The 14,894-nt window shown below is 54.6% G+C and overlaps 1 protein-coding gene across 1 annotated transcript in view; it reads right to left on the bottom strand.

Moving 5' to 3' along the window:
• IGSF21 (immunoglobin superfamily member 21) overlaps positions 1-14,894 on the bottom strand; it is a 236,459-nt gene that overhangs the window by 37,962 nt on the left and 183,603 nt on the right. Inside the window, exon 4 of the mRNA XM_069477395.1 lies at positions 226-344. Coding sequence (XP_069333496.1) covers positions 226-344 — 119 coding nt within the window. The remainder of the gene's footprint in view (positions 1-225; positions 345-14,894) is intronic.

Raw genomic sequence — 14,894 nt, 5'->3', positions numbered from 1 at the left:
GGCACAGCCTCAGGGCTATACCTCACATGGCCTGGCCTTGTCGCAGCTTTGTTGAGGCTTTATCACCCCTCCAGGACAAGGGCAGAAAAAGGAAGATACCAGCACAACAGAAATGCTGCTGGGTGGTCCCCAAGATGGCGACCCTCTGTGTACACACCCGTGTGCACTGCGCACACACACACCCGTTCCTTGCCGAGACACCGAGGGCCAGGGCCCTGCACTCACCCATGACGTTGAGGAAGATGTTGCCTGACGCCAGGACCACCTTCTCCCTCGTGGCGCGGTCGTAGATGCCCACGTGGCACTCGTAGGGACCGTTGTCCGAGATCCGGACCTCAGGCAGCCTGGGGGAGGCAGAGGACAAGATGAGGCCCGTCACTGTGGGGCCAAAGGAAGTGGCACCCGAGGAACCCACCCAGTGCCCACAGGTGTAGCCTCTGCCCGACAAACACTGACAAGTGACCACATGCCTGGGTACCAGGCTGGAGGAGGCGAGCATTTACAGAACCCCGACTGTATGCAGGCCCTGTGCCCGGCATCTCAGAGTGAGGGTGTGGGCTGTGGTCAGCTGGGGTCAAATCTGCACTCAGCTGCCCTGGAGCTGCCATCTAGCCTGTCGGCTTCCACGGGCTGGGTGGTGCCCACTCCCAGTGCCCCACGAGGATGACATGGTGAAGAGGCGTTGGCATTAGCATGTTGCTAGCACGTGGCAGGAGCTCAAAACTGTCACCTAGGACATCACCTCACTTGTTCCTCGTGACCACCCCATGTAGGGATCCACAGTCCCATTTCATAAACAGGGAAACTGAGGCTCGAGAGGGGAGGCAGTTGTCCCCCACCCCATATGGCTAATAAGAACCAGGATGGGAATTTGAATTCCTCTCTCCACATTGCCACACTGACACTCTATGCCCAGGCCTGGGGACGTTGAAAAGAAACACAATAAAATTTCTGTCCCCAAGGAGCCCCCATCCTGGTGGACAAGGAGGCAGGAAGCTGTTCTGTGCTCCACAGTCACTGACTGAGAAAAGTGTGAGCTTATCTGAGTTCAGATGGGGGAGCAGCCACTTCTGCCTCTGGGGTGGCCAGGAGGGCTGCTCAGAGGAGGTGACCACTGAGGGTGGAAAAGACCCCTCAAACCTGCCCCTAGACTTTTCCTCTAAATGGTCACAGCGCAAATATTTCATGCCTTGTTGCCCTTATTGGTCTCTGTTGCATCTACTCAATCCTGTCCTTACGGCACAAAAGCAGCAAATCAGTGTGGCTGTGTTCCAACAAAACTTTATTTATAATCACTGAAACTTGAATTTCATGTAATTTCATAAGCCATGAGATATTCTTCTTTGGTTTTCTTTTTCTCCCCAACCATTTAAAAACATGAAAAGCATTCTCAGGCCACAAGTTATGAAAAACCAGGTGGTGGGCTGGATTTGGCCCGCAAGCTGTAGCTTGACAATTCCTGTTCTAGATCTTTCTGCAGGGTCTACAGGGTCCGACCATGTTAAAATGAGTTAGTAGTTGTTCTCCCTCCCCGTGGAAAACACAAACAGGGCAGCTCTTTCCTCCCTCCCATACCGAAAAGACTCCGGTATGGTGTCAGAGAGGACCAAGTTCAAATTCTGCTCCTGCTGTTTGCAAGCCAGGGGACCCGGGGAAAGTCAGGCCGTCCCTCTGTGAACCTCCATGTTCTTCTCTGAAAATTGAAGGTGATACTTCACAGGACTGCAGAGAAGACTGGATGTGATGATGTCACCGCAAGGCCCCTGTCAGTAGGAAAGTCGCACCCAGATGGACAGAGGGGCTGTCACGTGCTGTTCCTCCACCCTGCCATGCTCTGCGGGGGGACGGAATTCCTGCCACGTGGGATCTGGACACTTTGACATGGAGAAGGCTCAGCCTGGAGTTGCGGAGGCTATGTCACTGTGGCATCAGGGACATTTGTGTGTCTTCCAGCGAGTCCCAGCTTATTCTGGTTACAACTTAGTATCTGTTTAGCTCTCAGAAGTTCTCAAATCACAGCAGAAAACCAGGTCAGATGTCCATATCCATGGCCCTCGCCCGCCTCGTGGCCCGACAGTCCCATCAGAGAGACCCGTGGGGAGAGGAGAGGGCAGCAGTCGGGCTCTCGGGCATGCGTCCCAGCCCTGCCACCCCAGAGAAGAGAGGTGCCTGCAGCCCTTCATCCCCACCCCTCTTGGACACGCTTCCTGCTCTCCGCCTCTCCGCTCTCCGCCACGGAAGGACTGACAGACCGGGGAGCTTTCCACCAGGGGGACTTTGTGGAGAAGATGCCACCTCCCTGTGCCTCCTTGTGCACACCGAGCTCAGAAGAAAGAGCACAATGACAGTGGGAACGGCAGGGGACCGCTCTCCCCTCCGGGAACCGTTTTCTTTGTTTGTAACTCAGACTGAAAAAAATAATCCCTGTGCCAGGCACTGTTTCTGAGTGACAGTGACCTAGAGTGACATTTTTTAGATAAGAAAATGGAGACTCAGAGAGGGACAGCATGACTTATCCAAGATCCCACGACTTACAAACAGTAGGAGCAGAATGTGAATTTGGTGACACGCACAGGTGTTGGTTACACAAGCAACCTGCTTAAGTGCCTTTCGTAGCTGACAGGGGTGCCGGTGGCATGCTCAGGTGACAGCTCCATAAAGAAACAGACTCGGGGGACATGTGTAGCTGGCAGCTCCCCGGGTGATGCAGTGAGAAAATCACGACATGGTTGACACCAGGTGGATATGCGTGCAGGTAACCACCGCGTAGGTGATGTCCACAGAAGATGTGTTTGTGGGACAGCAACACAGGCGTCATGTTTAGGCAACTGCTACTCTGATGACATGCTCAGGTGACAGTAACATAAGCAATACGTTTGGGCCATGCATGTAGGTGACACCTCACAGGTGGTATAGAAAACAGCTCAGGGGACACCTGGACTGGTGCTTTATAAAAAAGGCAGCTTCTCACTGAGGACTATTTCCAGCCCAGTCGTCCCTTCTACTGGGGCTCCTAGCTCCAGGAGTGGCCCAGCCCTGCACCGTTAACCCAGGGCACACTCCTGGGCACTGTCCTTGTCACCTCTGTTTCCACATGCCCCAAATGCAGTCAGCGACCAGGTCCTGGGTGCTCTACCTCCTAGGTAGATCCTGAGCCACCCACGTCCCTCCGTCTCCACTGTCACCACCTCTTCTCCCCTGGAACGTGCAGGCAGGGGGTCACTGGGCTGCCCGCCCCTGCTCATGTCTCTCCTGACCCACTCTCCAGGTGGGATCCAGCTTTTCAGACGCAGATGAGATGAATGGACTCCCCTACCCAAGTCCCGTCAAAGGCTTCTCCCTGCTCTTAGGAAACAGCCAAGAATCCTCATCTCGGCCCACAGGGCCCTGCACAGCTGGCTCCTTCCGTACCTCCAGCTGTGTCTCTCCCCGCCTTGTCCTGCACCCCTTCCCTGCTTCCAGCCACGATGGTGTTCCTGCCATTCTTCCCAAGTTCCCAACTTCCCATGTGCCGAGTCCCTTTTTTAAAAAATAAAATTTTTATTTTGGATGTTTAGAATTATAGAAAAGTTGCAAAGACAATAGAGACCCCTATGTACCCCTCATCCGGTTTCCCTGTTGTTACCACCCTATGTGACACCCCCCCCCACACACACACACCCTGGTAGGTTCTGGCTGTCACCTGCAGAGCCACAGCGGCCAGGCCACAGCTTTCGTTCAGACCCACCCACCTCTTCCCCGCGCCTCACCGCAGATTTTGCCTTCCCTGTTGTCTTCCTAAAGTGGATTAAGCGGCCCAGAGACTCACTTTCCCCAGAATTGAGTGGCATTGATCCGCCTGCTGGATAGAAGGCCTTCCGCAGATAGCAGGGACCCGAGGGGGGTGAGAGCGAGGGGCCTCCTCTCATCAGCAATGGGCTGCGATCAATAAACTATTAATAACTGCAAAGGTTTCCGGAGAGATCGGTGTAATGCAGTTTAGCGGCTGGAGTTTACCAACACTGACGGCATCTCCAAAGGGCAGGTAATTGTGTTTTTGAAAAGCCAGGCACAGGAAGAGCGAGGACCCTGTGGGCTGTCCCCTTTGCCTGTGTGTCTCTGCCCGGGTGAGGCCATGCAAGGGCTGGTCACTGAGCCTTCTGCTGGGCCTGGGGCCAGGACCACGGGCCATCCACTTTCAGCACAAGTACTCAGGCCTGCTGTGCGCCATGCCCCAGGCTCAGCCTCGGGGGCGGATGCAAAGACACCAAGGATTTGGTTTCTGCCTCTACGCCTTTTTCTGTGCTGCTAACTTTGCTTGGAAGGCTCTTCTAGATACGGTAGAGAAATAGTGCTCCATAAGCCTTATGTTCAGGTGCTGCCACCACCAGGCAGGCTGCCCTGACTGCCCACCCCTCTGTAGAGAGACTTTGTGTCCACCGCCCCAGGGCTGTGTCCGTCTGGGAGCACTTATCTGTCCATATCATGCTATTAATACATTGTAACTTATTTGTCTTCCTTCCCAGGCTATGAGCTCCTTGAAGGCCAGCCGGGCCCCGCGGTAGGTGCTCAGGGAGTATGCGCCGCACGAATGAGGACAGCCCTGGGTTCCAGTCTTGGGCTCTGCATGCGACTGGCCCGTGACGTTAGACAGGTCCTTTAGCTTCTCGGAGCTTTGGTTTCTCCATCTGCTAAACGGGTGCTATCATACCCGCCTGTGGGATTACAGCCATGGGGGTGCTAATATTTATAGAGATTTACAGTAAGAGGCATTACGCTGAGAATGTTTCCCTCTCTAACTGAGTCCTTGCTAGCACTCTATTATAATACTGTAGCGTTACATGAAACATGCTATAACACATATTATATAACAATAATATTATTATTCCCATTGTACAGGTGAGAAAACCAAGGCACAGGGAGGAGGTGAGATGACTGAGTCACAGTGAGCGTTGTCAAGGTCTGAATTCAAGCCGTTTGGACACCAGAGCCCGAGAATGCTCTCTGCCCCTGTCCCCTTTCCCCCCACTGCCCCTCAGATCTTCCTCTACTTTACAATTAACTTGAGCTCCCTGGCGTCTGAATTCGCCTCCACGGCTCTGGAGCGTATTTCTATTCTGAGCCTGCCCCCTCTTCAGGTAACGAAAGCCATATGCTCCCTCCCTGCTGGCAGGGACAGGGTGGCCTTTTATTTATTTTTTTTTTTTTTGAGACAGAGTCTCACTCTGTTGCCCAGGCTAGAGTGAGTGCCGTGGCGTCAGCCTAGCTCACAGCAACCTCAAACTCCTGAGCTCAAGCGATCCTCCTGTCTCAGCCTCCCGAGTAGCTGGGACTACAGGCATGCGCCACCATGCCCGGCTAATTTTTTCTATATATATTTTTAGCTGTCCATATAATTTCTTTCTATTTTTAGTAGAGGTGGGGTCTCGCTCTTGCTCAGGCTGGTCTCGAACTCCTGAGCTCAAACGATCCGCCCACCTCGGCCTCCCAGAGTGCTAGGATTACAGGCGTGAGCCACCGCGCCCGGCCAGGGTGGCCTTTTATTTCCTAAATTCCCTGCTTCAACCTTCCAGTGGGTCCCTTAATTCTGATGACAGGGTTTGCTGAGCAAGTCAAGTGCACATTCTCCACGCCCGGCACGATTTTACAGCCTCTGTTTACCCACCCCTTCCTGGTCTTGTCTTTCCACTGGGAAGAGTCCCAGATTCTCATGGACTCGAGACAGTGGACTGGGGAGCAGAGGGCGGGGCCGGGAGGAGACAGGCGATGAGCCTTTGGCTTAACTTTTCCTACATCGCTGGGGAGTCAGGCGGTCCAAGACTTCCCTTTTGCGAGAACTGAAGCCTACACTGATGAGCATATGCACACGCACTTCGCGCAGGGCCCCGCATGCCGTGGACACTCGCCGTATTCCTCTCCTTATACCACTGACAGAGTAAATTTTTAAGCAAATTGTTAAATCCTTCCCACGTATCAAGCATTGCTTGTGGTGCTGAGTATATACCGGGGAACGAGACGGACACAGCAACACAAAGGTTCAAGACTTAACGATATTTCCACTTTACGATGATGCAGAAGCAATGTGCATTTGGTAGAAAGTGTATTTCAAGTACTCGTCCAGCCATTCTGTTGTCCACTTTCAGGACAATATTTAATAACTTTCATGAGATGTTCGCCACTTTACTGCAAAATAGGCTTTGTGTTAGATGATTTTGCCCAACTGTAGGCTAATGCGGGTGTTTCGAACACATTTAAGGCAGGCTAGGCTAAGCCACGATGTTCGGTAGGTCAGGGGTTTTAAATGTATTTTTGACTTAACGTATTTCCAACTTTCGATACGTAGTCCCACCATAAGCCAAGAAGCATCTGTAATTCTAAATGTCAACACTATAAAGCCGAACTTTCTCTAGAGTCTGCATGCACTTCCCTCCTCCTCAGAGGCAGCGGGCTGGCCATTGGTTAACCTGCCCCAGGATCAAGGTCATCTTAACAAACATCAATCTCACCCTGCCAGGTGTTAGGTTAGTTTACCCTGTGCTAAATGTCTCCTGGGACCCTTGCTTTTGTCTGTTTTCAATGTTGTGTCTAGCTTTATTGAGGTATAATTGACAAACGATAAACTGTACATACTCAAAGTTTACACATCTGATGAGTTTTGACATATTGAAACCGTCGCCACAGTCAAAGTAACCAACACAACATCCACCCCCCCCACCCCTGGAAGGTTCCTTGTGCCCTTTGTGCCCACCCCCCCCAACCTCAGCCAACCACCGATCTGCTTTCCGTCGCCATAAATCATGATTCCCAGGATTTGACACAAAGTGAACCACAGAGTGTGTACTATTTCCGAGTGGTTTCTTCCAGCATCAACATTGTCTCGAGATTCATTCACGTTATTGCCTTTGCCGATAGTTGGTTCCTTCTTCCCGGCAGGCAGCACCCCTCGCACGGACGCGCCTCGCTCCGCTCAGCCCCTCTCTCCTGTGGACCCACACGCCGGCCGCTCCCTCGTCTCTTCCTTCAAGCAGATCTCAAAGCACCGATTGCTACTTGAACCTCCTCCGTTCGCCCAGAACTAGGGTCTGTGCACACGAATGGAGACGTGGTGTGGCTGGGGCTATGTTTAACGCTGTAAGACACTGCCCAGCTGTTTTCTTAAGTGGCTGTACGCGGGCCCCTCGGATTTTTATGACTTTCTGTCTTTTTGCGCACTGCTCAGGTTGCCTTCCTCTAGAAACATCTCACACCACGTTACCCCTTGTAGTACCCGCTCCCACCACCTACTCCTACTTCCTAAGGTGCTGCTCTGAATTTCTAGTGAGCTTCGAACCCAAATAGCAAGTCCTGTTGGAATTGTGTGTGCCACATGGATAAAAAGGTTTGAAGAGGGCGGGTGGGGCTGTGGGAAAAGTGTGCATGACATTTCTGTGGGTGCCTCTGACCCTCTTTTCTTCTAATCTTCCCCTAGGTTAGGGGACGTTGTGGGACAGGTGACTGATGGACATTTCCTCCCCTCTCGCCCACTGCCTCTGCTCGGTTCAGAATGATCCACTTTTGCTTTCATTCCTGTCATCATCTCCCTGCCCAAGACCCCACCCTGCTGCCAAAGTGACCTTATGACAGTGGGGATCTGGCCTGTCCTTTCCCAACTTAAAACCTTTCCGTGGCTTCCAACCACTGGCGGACAAGCCCAAGCTCAGTCTGGCTGCAAACTCAGGTTTGGCCGGGACCCAGAAAGGAGGAAGGGAGGGGCAGACGGAGGGAAGGCAATGGTATGGGCCTTAAATCTCTTGCCAAAATGCAGCAATCGAACGAGAAGGCTCTTTAGGACACAACTTTTATACTCTACCCTATTTAAAAAGCATTTTGTAATTCCAACATCTTCATTTATATACACAGTACCTCATTTCAAGCTAACAGAGAAGATTCAGGTAGCAATTGGTCCTTTGAGGCTGTGCTTTAATGAAGAGATGAGAGAGACTTTGCATTTGTGTAACCATTGTTTGCATGGAAACCGAGCTTCTAAGGGGCTGGGGACAGAGATGTTCTGGCAAGTAGGTTAAACACACCCCCTGCAGTCCTGTGAGCCCAGTGCCTGCCTGGGCTCGTGCCCTCCCTCACTCCTGCCGGAAAGGTCTCGAGTGTGAAGCAATGAAGTTTTACTGTCTGTGGTCCGCCATGCTTCCCTGATTGGCTGCTCCTTCCCCGAGGCCCAGGCCTTGTTTCTCACTCCCTCCAACACCTGCTCGCTCTCCAAGTGCAGGGTCATGCCCTGTGCTGCTGAGGCGACATTTGCAGAACGCCTGCTCCACCTGGGCAGAGCCGTGGGGCAGAGCATGAGGCAGAGCTAATAAAAATGGCCATAAAGTCTCTGGCAGCCCCAGGTGCTGGTGGGATGTTTGCTAATAAGACACTTGGAAAAGGTTTGCAGCTCCCTGGAACAAAGCGGTGGGGGGTGCGGGGAGTGAGGTCTCTGCCCCCCTCCTGCCCCTCACACCTGTGCAATTGCAGACCTCGCTGGGAGCTGTGGGTGACTCAAGTCTGTCACTTTGGCCCCGTGACCCAGGTGCACACCTGCTCCGCCAGTCCCGGCTGCTCCCTGTCCCCAGCTGCCCTCGCAGTGTCTTGCTTTCCTGTCACAGGCCCCAGCTGATGACATGAACCACCCAGGACTGGGGACTAGATTGGCTGCTGGTGGCAGCATTTGTGGCAACTGGTGGACCTGGGAAAGCCCAGGCTGGAAAGGGCCTGCCTGGACCTTGCCTGGGGCTGGGATCCTCTGTAGGTGACCCCAGGGGGGCGCTGGGATGTCCGGCTCAGACTTGAGTGTGAACAGAATCTCCCCAGGATCTGGTTCAAGTGCAAATTCTGGTACGTCTGAGGCAGGGCCTGAGAATTTCTAACAGGCTCCTGGGTGACACCACTGTTGGTCAGCGAGACCCGCTCTGTCTCAGGGCCTCAGTCCCCTGCCCTCCCTGCCGGGTCCCTCCCTCTGCTTGACCCACCCCTGCCCAACCAGACTCGCTAGGTGGCCTCCTTCCACTGGCCTCACTAAAGCCCAAATACCAGAACCCAGAGCTTGGAAGTTTGGGGTGCATGGCAGGTGCTGAATGAATGTTGTTGAATGGAAATTATTTGAGGGCAGGGGTCCTTTCAACCACCAGGGGCTGCCACAAAGCTGGCCACACACACACACATGGCCTCCACCACTCTCCCTCTGCACTGACCACGTGCTGAGCCCCGGCTCTGTCCCCCCAGCTCCCACCCCAAACCTGCTCCCCGTCTTCCAGCTTCTGAAAGAGACAACACGTTCTCCGTCTTTCCTGGCCGGCTGGAGGTGATTCCACGTTCCAGCTCAGCCCAAAAGTGGGGCCCAGACTCCAGGCCTAGACTAAGGGCAAGTTGGCTCATCTTTCTTGGTGTGGACTTGACCAAAGTCACCTAAGCCACCCTCGGCAATGTCAGTACATTCCTGGGGAACCTGCCTAGGAAGGGGGAAGTTTCAACTCCAAGGAGATGAGGACAGAACAATGTGAAATCCAGAAATGGTCCCCTCAACCCCTTTTGGCCAAGCCCTGGGTTGTCTCCTCCAGCAAGGCCTTCCCTGGGGCACACGGGAGACACTGCCCTGGGAGGTGCGGAGCCAGGGGACGGCACCACGCGGAGAAGCAGGCGGACACACGAGATCTCCTGGAGCTAAGGGGCCTGTCCTACGGGCACAGGACGCACAGAGATCTCTCCCTTAGCATCAGCTCTCCCAGCACAGCCCGGCCATTTAACCAGGGTGACCAGCTCGTCCTGGGGTGTCCAGGACTTTCCTGGTTTTAGCACTGAAAGTCCCATGTCCTAGGAACCCCTCAGTCCCAGACAAATCAGGATGGTTGGTGACCCTACATTTAACAGGCAAGAAAACTAAAGAGAGGGGGTGACTTGCCCGAGACCAGACAGCAGGCGGCAGCAGACCTGGGAAGGCGAGGCCGGGCCACCTGGGTCAGAGGACACAAGGGGTCTGGGAAACGGGCTGGTGACCGCCGCCCCCTGCAGACGGTTTGAGGACTGGTGGTCTGGTGATGGCGTCACAGAGCCCCACACAGAGGAGGATCCACAGCAGGTGTTTGGCCAACTGCAGCTGGGGCTGCAGGAGGCGTCGCAATAAGCCAGACATACCTGGTGCTCTGTTCGCCACCCAGAGCTGGAGAGTTTGGGTCCAGCCTTTTCCCCCAGCCAAAGAGCTGTCAGAATGGCTCCATGGGGTGGGAACCCCCACCTGGGGTCTCCTGCCACCTCCCAGCCATTGCCGGGCCCGGGAGCCAGGCGGGAGCCCGGCCAGTGTCCGCCCGGTGGGCTTCGCTGGGAGCACCGAGAGCCCAGTTAGAGGGGCTGTCTGAACGGCAGTGGGGCGGGGGCAGCCCTCAGCCGTTTTACCTGAGAGCCAGGGCCTTATTACCTTCCGCATCCTGTGCTTTCTCCTTCTTTCCGGAGGCTGCCTGGACTCTTTTTTCCAGGGCCTTTAAAAAGCCATTAGCGCGATTTTCACCCCCCTTTCAACCTGAAAACGGTTTCCATCATAAAACTGCTCAGTGGGTGCAAAACATCTGCGGCATCCAGTCAAATGCAGAGCTGGTGAGGAGGGATAATGGAGAAGGGAGGCCGCAGGGGAGAAGTTCCAGAACACTCCAGCCAGCACGCTTCCTGCTGCCCAGCCCCTCCCCCCACAAGTCTCACCCTCCCTGGAGCCTGGCCTTAGAGTCAGAGGCCTGATGGCTGCGGCTCCTTTGCCCCCAACCCCTGCAGACAGAGGAGGGCAGGAACGGGGGAGGCCTTCAAGGGGGAGGGACTCGCCTCCCATTGTCCCTCCTCTGAGCCCCCCCTCCTTGGTTCTAGCTTCACTCTCAGGTGGGACCCTTAGCACTGGACAGGAAGAGGCTGGGGGCTCACCCACACTCGCTGGGCCTCCCAGGCCTGTGCGACCTCGGGCAGGGCATCTGCTCACTGTGGAGGTCCCTTTGTCCTAGGGGGGGGGGCCATGGAGCTCCAACGAGGCCACGGAGGCCACCGTGGAAGGCCCCTCGCTCCCGCCCCGCGGGCTGCTCTAACAGTGCCAGCCAGGATTCCCCAGCGGGCGCACCGGCGAGGACCTGTTTCCAATGTGGGGAAATGTCTCTTGGAAATCAGACTTTATTTTCCAGTGGCGACTTCCCAAAGAAAAACGCTGGAGAGCCTAGTCTGGAATCCCCAGATCACTCAAGCCTGGGAAGTCAGTGACAGATTTGGGATCACTGGCCCTACCCCTCCCTCACACCCTGTCCAGCCGCCACCCTCCACCTCGTCTCTGTCCTGTGACCCCCTGGCCCTGACTTCCTGGCCCACGGGCTTCCCGCTCCCCTGTCTCTCCCATCCCAACCCATCCATGCTCCTCCCGCCCTTCCTCTCCAGGCCTCTTTTCCAGCCTCCGGCAGTTGCCACGGAAACTGCTTCCTCCTCCAGGTCCTGGCTGATCCATTCAGTTCAGCCCCTCAATACCCGCCTGCTGCACTCAGGGGCTGGGAGGGGGGGAGCTGGGGGGGGGCAGGGCGGGGGAGGGCCAAGGGTTCAGGGGGTTCCTTCTATCTCACCTTCCCCTGATGCTACCCCGGGCCCAGCAGGCACAGGGCTGGGGCAGGTCTCCATAGAGAAAAGCCCCTGTGTGGCGGGGAACTGGGAGCCAGGCAGTCGGCCAAAGGAGATCAGACCAAGGAAGCAGGGCAGTGGGCACACTAGGAAGGCAGAGGGCACGTGGCTCTGCTCGCTGCCTCCTTTCCGTCCCCCTTGATCGCTGTGTTTCTCAGCAGGAACCTCCGTCTCTGTCTGTGCCTCTCTGCTTGGCGGGGGGCAGAACCAAAACTGGAACCAAGCCCTATCCAGCACGAGAGGGGGACACCTGGAAAGTGACTGCCTCGGGATCCCCTGCACTTCCTCAAACCAGTTGTTCAATGAACAAAGCTGCGGCCCTACTGTGTGCAAGGTCAGGGTCAGGTCCCTGCCCCTGAGATTCTAGGGGGCAATGCAAGCCTCGCTCATCTCTCTACCAGTGAGGGGTTTACTGAGCACCTACTATGTGCAAGATCCTTTGAAAACTGATTTGTTCAACTCTCACTAAAAGCCCTCCGCAGTAGTAGCTGCTGCTTCCCTAGACCTCCCGGTGTGCCAGATACTCCCAGCTTTAACAGGCTATAGTTGGGTGATCTGGGACAAGTTAATGCCTCAGTGTCCCCACCTGTAAAACTCACTTGATCTGTATAACAATCCCATGAAGTAGGTATTGTTATTGTCACTCCAACTTCACAGGTGAGGACACTGAGGCACAGGGATGTTGTTTATAACTCGTTGACTCAGGTCACTCACCCAGAGAATGTCAGAGCTGGAGCCGGAACCCTGGCAGCCGGGCTCCAGAGCTGATACCTGCCGTGGTCTGAATGTCTGCGTCCCCCTCGAAGTCAGGTATTAAAACCCATGTGGTCTGAATGTCTGTGTTCCCCTCGAAGTCAGGTATTAAAACCCAACCACCAATGTGACAGCGTTAGGAGGCGGGCCTTTGGGAGGTAATGAGGGTGGGATGAGCGCCCCTATAACAGAGGTCCCAGCCTGGTCTCTTCCACCACGTGAGGACACGGTGCTCTCCGGCTCACAGACTGAGAAGGCTCCACGAGCCAGACAGCAGGCACGGAATCCGCCTCGGTCTTGGCCTTCCTGGTCTCCAGAACTGTGAGAAATACATTTCTGTTGTTCACAAGCCCCTGGTTTATGGTACTTGTTATACAGCAGCCCATGTGGGCCAAGACAGTGTCCTCACTCCCATGCCCGTTGCTGACTGAGGCAGGTGCAGCACACGGAGCAGCCCGGGCTCCTGCGAGGTCACACTGTCGGACGGGGCAGAGGACAAACAAAATCCTTCAGACTGGCAAGTGTTGTAAGGGGCGAGCAGAACGGTGGGTGCTCTGGGGTCACCGAGGCAGCAGGCTGTGGCCCTAGAGCTACTGGCTCTGGGCCTCCTGCCAGGCATGGCAGCGTGGGCCGGTGCACGGCCTGGCTGTGCCTTCAGGTGACCAAGGGCAGCCCCTTTCATCTGCAGGGACCATGTTTTTGCTGGAAGCAAATTCCAGCAAGAATCCGTTACATGAGTCTCTCCACTGTGGGACCAGAGCCCCCAGAGGCCAAACTTTTCAACCACAATTTGACAAAAGGATCAGAAAAGAGGTTCAAAGAGATGGTTCTTGACCCCTAGAAAAGCAGGCGGCGGGCAAAGCGCTGCGATTCAGAGAAGCCACTTCCGCTGGGGGCTGAGCTGACCCGCACACCTGCGTAGCTGTCAATCACTCAGCTTCCTGCAGGGCGAGGCGAAACAGCCTCAAAGCCCGAGATGGACACAGCAGTCAAGCAACATTCTATCATTTGTAGGCCAGTCCCTACAACTGCCAGAGAGATCAGAATGATGAACCTCGTTTAACAGATTAGGAAACTGAGGCCCAGGCAGGCCAGGCAATGTGGCCAAGGTCACGCAGCTAATACGTGGAAGACCTGGGGCAGGAATTCAGGACCAGGAGTTCATCAAGAGAACAAAACATCTGAGAGTACCCGGAGCTCTTTCTCTCTCCCCTTCGGGCAGCTTCAGAGCAAGACCAATTACTCCGGTTGGGTAAAGCGAGCCTGAACCCTCCTCGCAAAGATGCAGCTGGGCCTAGGGCCTCGTGGGAGGCCTCTCCCAACCAGGTCAGCCGATGGGTGACCCCGGGCCGGACACGATTCCCGCTGCTTCATCAAAGCTGAGCTAAAAACAGCCTTGCTTTGGCAGTAGAAAATTGAAACTTCCAGCTCCCTCTTAAGGCTCTTAAACAGGTCAGCCCACCCAAAGCCCAATCCTTCAATCTGGGTTCTCTTAAAAAGTAGGGCAGGCCAATTATGTTTGCCTGGCGTGAGCTAGGTGGGGCTGAAGGTGGGGAAGGTCAGGCGAGGGTGCCCAAGGCCGCTGGCAGATGGGAGACAGAGACGCCAGCCAGCTTCTCCCATCAGCCTCTTTGTCAAAACAAAATTAAAATGCCTGGACTCTTGCTGGCACCAAGATCCTATTCAAGGTAATAGGTGTTTATCTTAGTGTGTTCGGCTCTGGGCTTGATGCCATGGGGAGGTGGAAGCTGGAAGGCACCTTCCTTCCTGCTCTGTCTCTCAACTTGGCACAATGCTAGCACTTGGAAGACAATAGATATCTGTTTATTCATTCATTCATGCAACCTAGTTTTACTGAGCACCTACTATGTGCCAAGGCCTGTTCTAAGTGCAGGAGATGCAGCTATGAACAGTACAGACAAAACCCCCTGTCCTCACGGAGCTCACATTTCAGTTGAGGGGGACAGACCACAGGCAAAGCAAGCTTTGGAAAATACAGCATGTCGGTGGTTATCGGTGTTTCCAGAAAAATAAAGACAGGACAGAGATAGAGAGTGCTGGGAGTGAGGGTGGTGGGTTAAATTTGAAATCTGAGGCTTCACAGAGGAGGTGCCATTTGAGCAAAGTCCTTAAGGAGGGGGCCATGTGACAGTAGCAGAAACTCAGAGGCAAAGTTAAGACAAGGTCTCACCTTCATGGGCTCATACTCTGTATAAGGAAGTTAAACAATTCAGCAGCTAGTCTTCTTTTCATAGTAATAGTTACTATGAAAGTTAGCTGGACACGTGGCTGCCCGAAATAAAGACTACATTTCCCAGCCACCCTTGCAGCAATTGTGGCCCTGTGACTAAGTTCTGGCCAGTGAGATGTAAGTAGGGGAGGAGTTGAGTCTTCCTCCTTCCCCTCCCCCTTCCTCCAGGCTGGAATGTGGATGTAACAGCAGGAGCTACAGCAGCCTTCTTAAACTTTGAGGTGACCCTGAGAACGAGGCC

Source organism: Eulemur rufifrons, chromosome 8 (genome assembly GCF_041146395.1).
Source record: "Eulemur rufifrons isolate Redbay chromosome 8, OSU_ERuf_1, whole genome shotgun sequence".
NCBI classification, from domain to species: Eukaryota; Metazoa; Chordata; class Mammalia; order Primates; family Lemuridae; genus Eulemur; species Eulemur rufifrons.
This window is presented reverse-complemented; position numbering and strand designations above follow the sequence as displayed.